Source organism: Silene latifolia, chromosome 3 (genome assembly GCF_048544455.1).
Source record: "Silene latifolia isolate original U9 population chromosome 3, ASM4854445v1, whole genome shotgun sequence".
Taxonomy (NCBI): Eukaryota; Viridiplantae; Streptophyta; class Magnoliopsida; order Caryophyllales; family Caryophyllaceae; genus Silene; species Silene latifolia.
The window spans coordinates 17421607-17435585 of NC_133528.1; the positions used below are offsets into that span (position 1 = coordinate 17421607).

At 33.6% G+C, this 13979-nt stretch overlaps 1 protein-coding gene across 1 annotated transcript; it reads left to right on the forward strand.

Annotated features, from left to right (window-relative positions):
* The first annotated feature begins 9490 nt into the window (after positions 1 to 9490).
* On the forward strand, positions 9491 to 11995 carry LOC141648759 (protein FAR1-RELATED SEQUENCE 7-like). Its single transcript, XM_074457476.1, has 4 exons — positions 9491 to 9710; positions 10058 to 10318; positions 10670 to 11030; positions 11959 to 11995. Exons 1-4 carry the CDS (start codon positions 9491 to 9493, stop codon positions 11993 to 11995), a joined length of 879 nt encoding a protein of 292 aa, XP_074313577.1.
* Positions 11996 to 13979: the final 1984 nt, after the last annotated feature.

A 13979-nucleotide genomic window follows, 5' to 3' on the forward strand; every position in this document is an offset into this window, starting at 1 on the left:
GAAGTATACACCAATGGCGTATATAAGATTGTTGATGAAGGCGGTGTTCATATAGGACCGACCAACGGAAAATTCTTGAAGCGCTACTACTCCTAAGCATGAGGCTAAACTGCATAAGCTCCTAAGCATGAGTCTAACTGCATATCAAAATAAAACTCAAAAAAAAAAGAAAAAAAAAACCAAAAAAGAAAAAAAAACAACAAAAAAAATCCTTCTCTGAACTACGTAGGCTTTATCTTGTAAAGTATTTTGGTACTTTGCGAATACGTAGGCAACTTGAGTAAGTCATTTACTTAGGTGCAGCCACACCCCCAAACAAAAAAAAACTTTGATGAACTACGTTGGCTTGATCTTGCAAGTTGTCAGCATCGTTAGCTTGTGAGTACGTAGGCAGTTTGAGCAAATACTTTGTTCAGGTGCAGCCACACCAAAAAAATTCAAATTGCTCCTGGCCCGCAAGAGTTTAAACTTTGAACGACTTAATAAACTTCAAATTGGTCTGTCTTTAAGAATAAGGACAGTCTTGATAATTGATGAATTTCGCTACAAGGAAAAAATATGTTCTCGTATCTTCTAGATCTCCAAGTACCTTCCCTTACTCAAACAAGTGTAGACCATGAGTAGTTGACGGTGATTCTTCAGTTATCCATGGTTGTCGATCAAGCAAGCTTCAAGGAACATCGTTCATGCTCATTTTGCTATCCAAATCTTCCAAGCTCTGCTTCATATGGGGTCATCACGCTCCTTCTTCCTCGCATTTTGAGTTATGACTTCTATTTATAATCATAAGATCAGATCACCCTGCCTTATGAAAATCTTCCGATGTGGGACAATTCTAATATTTATACATAGTATATTCACCACGCTTACATTACTTTTCAATGTAGGACAAATAACATACTAAGTACACAATTTTTTTTTGCACCTACTTTGACATCAACCCGATTTAATAATGAGAAAATACAATACAATCTATACTCTAATGATAGCATTTTTATGTCACAATCTAATTATATAATTTTCATACGATACTCTTTTGTCAAATGAAATATAAAGTTTTTATATCAAAATTATAAACATCACTTTAATATAATATAGAAAATGTATATATATTGGACAATTCTATTATTTATACATAATATATTCACCACACCTACATTATTTTTCAATGTGGGAAATATAACATACTAAAAAGTACATATCTTTTATATCAAAAAAATTTTGGGTTAATACCTAAGTTTCAAGTATGCCTCCTATTTATATTTATAGAATCACTCTACCGTATACTATTCTTTTGATGTGAGATACATAATTTAATTATTTAGACGTAGTATGTTCATCATGCCTACGTTATTTTTCAATGGGAAAGATATAACATACCAAAAAGTACATGCCTCTTCTTAAAAAAAACCACTATTGTATACATATTATTTTTCTTTAAAGGTAAAACCACTTAATCTCGATTATTAGATAGAGATCTCTACATCGTATATATAACGACTCATTAACGCTCTATTACTGCATTCAGAAGACAACCATTAGTAAAATCTTTAGTTTTGTACTGTGTCAGGAGACTACCATTACTAAAACCTTTAGTTTTGTATTTTTTTGATTTTCTTGTTCATGTTCTTAACTCTTTCCCGGGTAGTTCCCAACGATTTCCAATTTACTTTTTATATCATATCGTAGATAATGATAGAAAATTTTAAGAGCTCTTTAAAACAATATTTATGAGACTCAAAAAATTTTGGGTGGATACATAAGTTTCAAATATGCCTCCTATTTATAATCATAGGATCACATACATCACCTTATACTAATCTTTCGACGTGGGACAATTCTACTATTTATATGTAGTATATTCACCACACCTACGTTATTTTCCAAAGTGGGACAAAACATATTAAAAATTATACAATTTTACATACTAATAAGTTTTAGTATGTGCAAATAATATGAAATCTATACTCTAATGATAACATTTTTTACCATTACATACTAATAAGTTTTAATATGTGCAAATAATATGAAATCTATACTCTAATGATAGCATTTTTTTTACCATTACATACTAATAATTTTTAATATGTGCACATAATATGAAATCTATACTCTAATGATATCATTTTTTTTACCACGAAACTAATTATATTATTTTAATAATTTTTTTAACGATACTTTTTTGCCAAGTGAAATGTAAAAGTTTTATATAAAAATTGGAAATACCACTTGAATATAATTTAGGAAATATATATATATATATATATATATATATATATAGAATTAGGTTCAAGTGAGTCCCCTTAGATTAGATGAGTCCATGAGTCCTATTCTAAGCCTTTGGATCAAATAAAAATGAAGGGCTAAGATTAAAACAAACTAAAAATATGAGATATAAATTAAAAAAAACCCTAATCACACTACCTCACATTTCATTTTCTCTATTCTTTTTACTTCTCTCTAAACACTCCCTATCTCTCTAAAACCTAAAGTTTCATCTCCACTTTCCTCTTCCCGCCGCCACCACCACCGACCCTCGCCACCACCATGCATTTTGCCTCTCTCTTTCTCGCCGCCCTCTGCCCCTCCTTTCCTCCCGCCGCCTCACATGTCTCCTCTTCTGGCTTGCCTCGGTTTCCACCCGACACCGACACCTTTTTTTTTGTTTTTTTTGTTTTCTAGATCTGACAAAATAAGTGGTGGTTGTTGTTGGTGGGTCATGTTTCGGGCTGTTTGGGGTGGTGATGCGGCCGCCGCTTCATTTTTCCTTTTTTTTTTTTTCGTTTTCTCAGATTTGGTAGGTCGTTGTTAATGGTGTCGTGGTGGGTGGTTGTTAATGGTGTCGTGGTGGGTGGTTGTTTGTGCTTTTTTTTTGTTTTTTTTTTTCAGATCTGAAAAAAATTGTTTGTTGTTGGTTGTTTCGTCTTATGCCTTTCGCAATAGGGGAGCTGATGGTTTGTGGAGTGCCGGTGGACTCGTTTTTTCAGTTTTTGTTTTTGTTCTCTCTCTCTCTTTTTTTTTTAAAGTCACTTTGTTGTTGGTGGTGGCGGCGACAAAGGAGGTTTTGGTGGCGTTTGTGGCTGCCGCCTGTCCCTTCAACTTTCTCTGTTTTTTTTTTCCATATCTACCGTGTTTGTTGTTGGTGGCGAGTCATTTGTGGGGATGTGGTGCGTGGTGGCTGGTGGTCAAAGGTGGTGGTGGATGGTGGTCATGGGTTGGGTACTTGGGTTACGTTGATATGGGCTAATTATACGGACAAAAGTTACATTGATATGGACTAATTACAAGGACTTAAATTACTAATTTGAATCAGTGTAAAGTCACCATTCTAAACGAATAAAGTTTCAAAAATTATCACTAAAGTTACAATCGTAAAACATTAAAGTTTCAATTATTAGCATTAAAGCTTCATTCATAAACATTAAAAATAATTAAAGTTTCAATTTTTAGCCTTAAAGTTTCACTTGTAAAACATTAAAGTTTCATTCATAAATCAGTGAAATTAAATAAATAATAGTCACAATTACATTATTACATAAATTTAAATTTTTATATTAAAAAAAGCCCCCAAAAAATTGAAGTTTCACTTTAAAGCATTAAAGTTTCACTCGTATACTATTAAGATTTCAGACAAAAATTAATTAAATTAAAAAAAATATTTGTCTTAATTACATTATTTCATAAAATCAATTTTTTATATTAAAAATTGCCTAAAAAATTAAAGTTACATTTTTTTATATTAAAGTTTCAGTTGTAAAACATTAAAGTTATATTCAAAAGTACAAAAATTTAAATTTTTATATATAAAATGACTTTCAAAAATTAAAGTTACGTTTGTAAAGAATTAAAATTACATTTACAGATTAAAGTTTCACTTTTAAAACATTAGAGTTTCAATTTAGAAATTGCTTAGAAGGTTCAAATCTCAACCATCAATCTTAGAAGATCAATGGCTTAGATTAGGACTTAGGGACTCAAATATTTAGGTGGACTCATTTGAACTTCACTCTCTCTCTCTCTCTCTCTCTCTCTATATATATATATATATATATATATATATATATATATATATTATAATAATAAAAAGATTCTCAACTTTATTTTTTACATCAAAAATTATTATTTATGATACTTTCCTAAATTAATTTTTGATGATGTGGACACTCTCACATCGCTCGAAAAAATTCTCTTTTATGTATATATATATATATATATATATATATATATATATATATATATATATATATATATATAGAGTAAAGATCAAGAGAGTCCTCTTTGAAGGTGTGAGTCCATGAGTCTCATTTATAGCCAATAGATGAGGAAGATGAAAGGTTGAGATCAAAGGTCATTAATTAGCTAATTTAAGCACATCTCTCTCTACATTCATTAATTCTCCTAATTAACAACTAATTTACTATAAATAATTTATTTTTCCACTCATTCTCTCTCATCTCACAATTTTCACCCCCTCATCTCTCACTAAAAACCAAATAAATCAACAAACAAAAAACCCCTCCTACCCACCCTCAAACCCACGACACACAAAAAACCCCCCCTCCTATTCACCCTCCAACCCCACGACCCATCACCACTCCTCCGACGACCATAACCACCGTCCCCAACTCCAAATATACCACCTACACCAACAGCCCCCACCATGGCGACAACAACATCACCACTCGGCACCACCCACCACGACCCAACACTACCACCACCGCCAACACAACCCCCCTTTCTCCCAGATCTGAGCCACGCCACCACCTCAGCCACCCACGGTCGACTCACAACCACCATTGCGCCCACTACCGCCACTCACCCACGCCACCCCACAACCTTTTTTTTCAGATCTGCAAAAAAATCCACCATCAACCGTCCTCTACCGCAGCGGTGGCGGTGCCTGTGTTGGTCGTGCCACCTCCGTTTGCTTCTCCTTTCTCTATTTGTTTTTTTCAGATCTAATTTTTTTTTGTTGGTGATGGTGGCATTGGTGTTGTTGTTGGAGTTCGTTGGTGAACTCGGTTTTTGGATATAGTTTCATTTTTTTTTTATATATATATTTTTTTGTTTTCGTTGGTGGTGTTGGTTGTTTTTGGTGTTTATATGGGTTTTGTGGGTGATCTCGGTTTTGGGACTAGTATTTTTGTTTGGTTGGTGGTGTGGTTGTGGGACTAGTATTTTTGTTTTGTTTTAAGATCTACTTTGTTTTTTTTTTTTTTTAAGATCTACTTTGTTTTTTTAAAACCTTCGTCCTATTTTTTTTTTAAGATCTACTTTGTTTTGTTTTGTCGATGATGGTGTTTTTGATGGTGTTTTTGATGGTGTTTTTGTTTTGTATTTTTTTTTTAATTTTTTTTTTCCTTTTTTTTTCTGTGTTTTGTTTTTAGTTTCAAATATCGTCTTGTTTTTTTTTTAAATCCCGTATTGTATAGATTCATTATGTTCTCGATTTTTTTTAGATCTCGTTTTTATGTATAGTATTATTTTTTTTTTCAGATTTTCTTTACAAATTTCGTTTTTTTAAAAGGTACTTTTATTTTAATGTTAGATCTATAAGTTACACTTTTTATCTATTATTAAAATTACACTTTTTACCATTAAAATTACACTTTTCGCTATTAAAGTTACACTTTTTCTCTATTATTAAAATTACACTTTTTTCCATTAAAATTACACTTTTTTCTATTAAAATTACACTTTTTTTCAGTTAAAATTACACTTATTTCCATTAAAATTACACTTTTTTCTGTTAAAATTACACTTTTTTTTGTTGTTAGAATTACACTTTTTTCTGTTAAAATTAGACTTTTCTCCATTAAAATTACACTTTTTCTGTTAAAATTATACTTTTTTCTGCTAGAATAACACTTTTTTCGGCTAAAATTACAATTTTTCTGCTAAAATTACACTTTTTGTTGTTGTTAGAATTACACTTTTTTCTGTTAAAATTACACTTTTCTCCGCTAAAATTACACTTTTTTCTGTTAAAATTACACTTTTCTTCGCTAAAATTACACTTTTTTCTGCTAGAATAACACTTTTTTCGGCTAAAATTACACTTTTTCTGCTAGAATTACACTTACTTCTATTGGACTAATGTTACACTCTCAATGGACTTGGTCATATTCTCATATTCTCATTGAACTAATGTTACACTCTCAATGGACCAAAATTACATTCTCAGTGGACTGAAATTATACTTTTCTGGACTAAAATTACACTTTTCTGGACTAAAATTACATTCTCCTTGACTAAAAATAACAATCTCATTGGACTGAAATTACACTTACCTGGACTAAAATAACACTTTTTGTCATTAAAATAACACTCGTAAAATGCTAAAATTACAAAAATTCAAAATATAATTTGTCATAACTTGTGATAAAATTACAAAAATTCAAAATATTATTCGTTAAAATCACTCGGAAAAGATTGAAGTTAAACTTGTAAAACGCAAAATTCTCGAAAATATTCCTTAAAATTACACTTTTTGCTGTTAGAATTACACTCGTAAAATCCTAAAATGTCGAAAACGTGTCTCGAAAAAAAAAATGAAAAAACCGAACCAGGAAAAATGTTAACAAAATTTTCACAAACTTTGAAGTATAAGACAAAAGGTGGTGTTAATTGTGTATGATAATGAATTAGTGAATGTATTACTAAAACTAGAGAGAGAAGTAAATTAATTAGTGTTAAGTGTGTTTCTTGCTTTCAATCTCAACCTTCCACCATGCATGATCCAAGGGTTGTGGGAGGGACTTATGGACTCAAAAGATATAAGGGACTCATTTGAACTTTACTATATATATATATATATATATATATATATATATATATATATATATATATATATATATAGTGTCAAGTTCTTCTAAGTCCTTAATATCTTTTGAGTTCCTAAGTCTTTATTAGGGCCCTTGGATTAAGAGAATGGAGAGTGGAGATTTGCCTACTTAATACCCACTATAGGCGTCAAAAAAAAAGGAAATAGGTAAAGAAGGAGAGAGGACATCTGTGTCAGTACTAATGTACTAGTATTGCCTATTACCCATCGTGCACACACAAACACATGCATAAGCACTCAACAACCTTCCTCAACACATTTCGAAACAAACTCCACCAAAACACAATTTTAAAAAAAAAAAAATCTCATCTTCCTGGCGATAATTTACAGCAAATCCTACTTTCTTCAATTATCATCTACCTTTAACAGCTTCCTTTATTTTCTTCGTTTATCATCTTCCATTATTATCCTCCAATCTCAGAAACAAACAACAAGACGAACGCCCAACGTTAAAAATGACGGATTTGCAAATGATTCCATTTAGCCATGGTAATTTTTGGATTGTTTATTTATTTTCTTCATTCAAAGTTAGGTTATATATCATGTCTTTTATGAAAACATTAGGTTAAATATGAACAGTTGTTTAAATATGAGGAGGAAGTGTGTTTTAGGTTATTTTTGAAGCTTGTTTGTTATTATGTGAAAACTGCAAATCCACTCTTTTAACATGAACTCCAACATTATAGAGTTCAACATCAAGTCTGTGAATATTAAGTTAAACTTCGAAAATGTTGGAGTTATTTATCTGGTAGAGTTAAACATCATATTTCAGGTTGTTGTTTGTAACAGTGAATATAGTATCGGCAACATGACTGTAAGAAGACGAATAAAATGTAACTGTAACATTAACAAGTGTAATTACAATGGTTATAAGTGTAATTTTAACTACAAATGGTGTGATTTTAAACAACAAAAGTATTATTGTAATTATTATGGTAGAATTGTAAAAATTGTAATTATAACTGATAAAAGTGTAATTATAACAGATAAAAGTGTAATTTTGATTAGTAAAAGTGTTATTGTAAGAGACAAAATATGTAAGTTTTTAAACTGTAATTCTAATGATAACAAGTATAATTGTAACAGACAAAAGTGTAATTATAACAACGAAAGGGTTTATTGCAACAGAAAAGCTGTAAGTTTTTAAACTGTAATTGTAATAATAGAAAGTATAATTCTAACAGATAAAACTGTAATTTTAAGAGATGAAATTGTTATCATAACAGGCAAAAGTTCTAAATTGGGAAACAGTAACTGTAATAGAAAAACCTATAATTTTAACTGAGAAACGTGTAATTTTGTAAATTTTGTAGTAGAAAAACCAGTAAAAGTGTTATTGTAAAAGACAAATTCTGTAAATTTCGAAACTCTAATTCTAATAGTAACAAGTATAATTGTAACAGGGAAAAGTGTAATTTTAACAACAAAAGGGTTGATTGTAACAGAAAAGCTGTAAGTTTGTAAATTGTAATTGTAATAGTAGAAAGTATAATTCTAACAGACAAAAGTGTAATGGCAACTACAAAAAGTCTAATTTTAAGAAATATATAATTTTAAGAATATGGGTTACTTTAAGTTGTTATGAAAACAATTGATAATAATTACGCTATTGTCAGATAATATTGAGCACGATGGAAAACGAAAGCCGAACGAAGAAGAATTTTGCAAAGACATTGAAGCTAAGTTCACCCCCTATGTTGGGCATGAGTTCCTGGAAATAGAGGAAGCAGTGACGTTTTATAGAATTTATGCCATTGCTTGTGGTTTTGATGTGCGTAAGTACACGACTAAGAGATGGCGTGGAGGGGAAATCAAATCTAAACTGTTGGTATGCAACCGGGAGGGGTTCAAACAGAAGGGACAATTGGAGTGTAGTGGCGGCCAGGACTCAGGTAGGAGACACAAAGTCAGGCGTGTTGGTTGCAAAGCGAGGATTAGGCTATTCGTGATGAATGGGGAATTAAGAATTGACAGATTCCACAGTGGCTGACCATGAACTCGTATCAGCCAGGGATAGAGAGTTTCAAAAGTTGGCATGCAACATAACAGACTATCACAAAATGATAATCCTTTATAATTCAAGGGTGAGTTGATTAAAATTACACTTTTATTGAATAAAATGACACTTGTTTATGTTATAATTTCACTTTATTTTGTTAGAATTACACTTTAATCAACTAAAATTACACTTTTTTAGTCTACAATTACATTTTTTCTTGTTAAAACAACACTTTTCTTTTTTTGAACTGATATATTTGTATCTGTTTTAATTATGTTTTTGGTGATTAAAATCCGTACATCTAAAAGATTGTCAATAATCAACAGCTGAAGATAGGAGCTACGAAGACTTACAAAATTTTGAAGGAACATGTTAATGGGTTTGAAAACATCGAAGCTAGTTTGAATTCTTTTAAGAACTTTCACAGGGATGTGAAATGCTACATTCATGAACGGGACGGTCAGATGTTCATGGACCACTTTAAGGAATTGGCTGTTACTAGACCAGGGTTCTTCTTTGACTATGATGTTGATTCTGACGGTAGCCTTAGTAAAGCTATATGGGCCGACGGGATCGCTAGAAGGAACTACTCAGTTTTTGGGGATGCAGTGTCGTTCGATCCGACGTATTCCACCAATAAGTATGACATGTCCTTCACACCTTTCATCGGGGTTGATAATCATAAACGGTCAGTCACTTTCTGTGGAGCGCTTGTTGCTCATGAAGATGCAGACTCGTTTAAATGGGTGTTCACCCGTTTTCTGGGTGCGATGGGTGGCAAAGAGCCTAAGTACATTATCACCGATCAGGATCCTGGTATTCTTAAAGCGGTGCCATTGGTGTTCAAGACAGCGCGCCACCGCTATTGTATGTGGCATATCATGAACAAGGTTCCAAGCAAGTATGGAATGGCGAGAGATGATTATTCAGTGTTCCTAAAGAAATTGAATGCCATAATATGGGATGAAGACATTGAAGTGGCAGAGTTCGATGCAAAATGGGAAGAAATTGGCAGGGAATACAATGTTAATAACATTGACTGGTTCCAAGAAATGTACGCTAAAAGGAAGCAGTGGGTTATGGCTCATTGTAGGGACCTAGATATGGGGGGGTGTTATGAGGACAACCCAAATATCAGAGAGCGAAAATAGTTTTTTTAAGAGATTTGAGAGTAAGTCAGGAACATTAGTTGAGTTTTCGATGCGTTTTGACAGCGCGATGGACCAGCAGACACACACAGAAACAGATTGACAATCGTAATGCATACACGGTTTCTGAAATATCAACGCATCTAGCTATCCAAGTGCACGGGGCGCAAGTGTACAGTCATAAAGTATTCGAGGAATTTAAAGAAGAGGCCAAGTGCTCAATTGGTACTTGTAAAAGTAGAGGATTCACTGAGTGTGGCTCTTTAGAAGTGACCACTGTAAGAGATGCAAACAGGGACAGAAATTATGAGGTCACATACTGCCCAGGTATCATTCTGTAGCATTTGTTTGTTAAAATTATACTTTTGTCCGTTAAAATTATACTTTTGTTGATTAAAATTACACCTAGGGTTGTTAGAATTATACTTTGGGTTGTTAAAATAATACTTTGGGTTGCTAAAGTTATACTTTAATCCGTTAAAATTACACTTTTAGTGATTAGTATTTCACTTTGGGTAGTTAAAATTATAAGTTAGGTTGTTAAAATTATATTGTTAGAGTTATACTTTTATCCGTTAAAATCACACTTTTATTGATTAAAATTATACTTTTGTGTATTAAAGTCACACTTTCTTCTGACTGATTTAACTAACATATTACTCTATATTGTTGAACTAGATACATTGAAAGCCACTTGTAGCTGCAGAATGCTTGAAAGGAAAGGCATTATTTGCCGGCATGTCATATGGATTTACTCATCAAACGGAGTGAAGATTAATCCAGAACAATGTGTTGTTAAAAGATGGTGTAAAGATGCAAGGTTGTCTAAAATATTCGATTGTAATGGTGAAGCAACTGAGGACGTTGATATAATAGATGGAAAACAGATTGCGATGTCAGTAATGTGTTCGGAGATTCATCAGACAGTTGGGTTGCTCATGGGCAAAATGAAGAATGATGTCGATAACTTTTCTAGTCTAATTAGACAGTTTAAGGAGAAACTTTCACCATTAGGATCACCATTGAATAAACAACAACGGTTAGAGAAAATTCTTGGATGTTCTCCTAGTGAGGAGATAACCATTTTGCCGCCCAAGAAATCCAAGAACAAGGGAAGCGGAAAGAGAATGTTGTCGATTAAGGAAAAAGCAGTTGCTTTGGCAAGGAAGCCAAAACGTATGTGTAAAAATTGCAAGCGATTAGCTAACCATGACAAAAGGAACTGCCCTAACCCATTCGCAGAGCACCCGCCAGTGTCGCAATCGTCAGAACCCTCGTCGGAAGAAGAAGAAGATGAAGAAGACGAAGAAGAAGAAGAAGAAGGCATCTTAGAATAATCCATATAATACGTAATAAGTAGTACATTTTTTTGGGGATGTCTACACAAAATACGAGGTACAAACATGATGTTTCGTATTGTGTTTAGACATCAAACTGCCAGGAAGACAACTGGTCGCCGTTGGTATTACAATGTATTTTGATGAAGTATTTCTTATTAGACGACACAGTTATAATGTGCAATTTCAGAACGTTTAATTTTTCACTATTGACTATTATGACAAATTATGTTCTTAAAATTACACATATCTAGGGAATAAAATTGCAATGGCCTCATATCTGCTTAGGGTAGGATTGTTATGATCAGAATTACACTTAAACTCATTATAATTACAGAGTATGCAATTTCAGTTACACTTAGTCTATACTAAAGCCTTATAACATAGTTATTATTGCACCATCTTTTAAATAGGTAAAACAACAACACTATATTTTCATAAATAAACTCCTAAAATGACACTTTTGCCTTTTAAAATTACATTTATATTTTGTGTAATATAAGGTCTATCTCTCACTGCTATGCCGGTTAGAATTACACTTCTGACGGTTAGAATTACACTTTTGTGTATTACAGTCACACTTTCTTCTGACTGATTTAACTAACATATTACTCTATATTGTTGAACTAGATACATTGAAAGACACTTGTGGCTGCATCTTGCTTGAGAGGAAAGGCATTCTTTTATAGAATGTTGAAAGATTGTTTACACAAAAACTAACTGTCTACATTAAGGTTGCTAACATCTGCAAATAATACAAAGTCTGAAACAAGTGTTTACATAGCCAAGGGAATATTCCCACAAAAACTGAACTACTAAATTAAGGTTGTTATTTTTTCACATTGGCACGGGGCTGTCTACGCGTCTGTTGTAATACCTTCCACAGTTTGTCCTTCGTGCTAACAAAAGCTTTGACCTTCTCGAGCACACCTTCGCGCAAAATGTTCATGTATCGCTTTAACGAGGGTGGCTACCACTGGATCACCAAATAGCGCCGTGATTTCTTCTTCTCGAGGTCTTCATGCTGAAAAGGAAGACCCTCGTATAAGAGCATAGCCATCATGGTGAAAGACCCGACTCGGTTGGTTGAGAGTAGGTGACATCCCATTTGAAAGGTATCCGGCGCAACACATAATTAGGAATTTCCCGTGCCCTAGTGTTCTTCTTTTCCTTATCCCGTGATTCTAAATAATCACTCACTGCGCTAGCCTGCAAATGTACATAATTACCTTAAAAAAACTGATTGAACAAAAAAGATAGCATTCGGAAGGAAGGGATCGACCATAACTTACAATTAAACGCGCTGCTTTGCCAAACTGCGACTTTTTCAAATAAGAATGCCTTTGCCCGTCCAGCAAGTCGACTGTATTTGATTTGTGATTGATACATACGCATGCGAAATGGTCGTCAATGCAGAACGGGACAAATAGCAAGTATGTTTTCAAGTTAACGACGCTCCGCCGTCGACGATGAAGGTGTCCCGGATCTGGTACAGTTGTCATAGTTCTTTGTCGATTGTGTGCCTGGTTGTTCAAACGTCCCGAGCAATCCCAACAGTAAATCCTTTAAAAGGCAATAGTAAACATGATTAAGGTGGTTACATTGTCACCCAAAATTACACTATTGTCCCTTAAAATTACACTTCACACGGTTAGAATGACACTTTTGTTGATTAAAAGAACTAAAGTGAAACATTCACATAATATAACTGTAATTTAGAAAAGTGCCATTCTAAGTAACAAAGGTGTAATAGAAGTGGGCATAAATATTATGCAATGGATAATGGAATTACCATGTGACGAATACCAAAGAATGACATCCTCATTTGGTCGCCATATTCCTCCTTCTCCAAATGGTTCATCAAAATCGACCAGCACTCGATGACATTCAACGACATAAGGTTTTCAGGCATCAATGACATAATGTCTTTTCTCCGAAGCGTTGCGTGACGGGTGTACCAGACCAGCTGTTCACTGCACTCAGTAATATTAAAGAAGTCGTTAATTAACGTAGAATAAATGTGAAAAATAATCTGAGTATCCTTGATTAAAGAAGTAGTTAATTAAGCCAGATTAACAGACCGTTCATCATAAGTGTGGTCATCTAACAAGCAATAGTCGGCAACATGCTTCCTCTTGTTTTTAATATCCTTGATTAACGCTTGGTTGCCCCGGAGCAGCTTCGACACCACATTTGTGTTGAGACCACCTCTACCACAGTCGAGAGAGCAGCCCAACCCGTCCCCCTTTCCACGGGGATGGCTCTTAACAGAGGATAGCGCTTTACCAGATGGAATGCGCATGGTAACAGGCGTCGCCTCCATAACGGTCTCTTGATTCGATTCGCGAGCACGTTTTGTGGACTCCGCCCTATGTCACCATCTGTTTTCCTCTTAACAAAGACATTCAACTTTCTTGTCAACGGATGTCCAAGCCGCTTTGAAATAACCAACACGCATCAAGATCTCTTCTAAATCGACATGTTAATGTCGAGAGGACGAGTGTTGCAAAGCAATCTCAAAGACGGTACAAACTCATAGCATCCTCTTTCCCGAGGTCACATTGAAAAGGGCTTCCGCGGTAGAACATCATATGTAGCATCATAAAAACACCACAGTCGTTTCTCGAATACCCTTGACCTTGTCAGCTGAA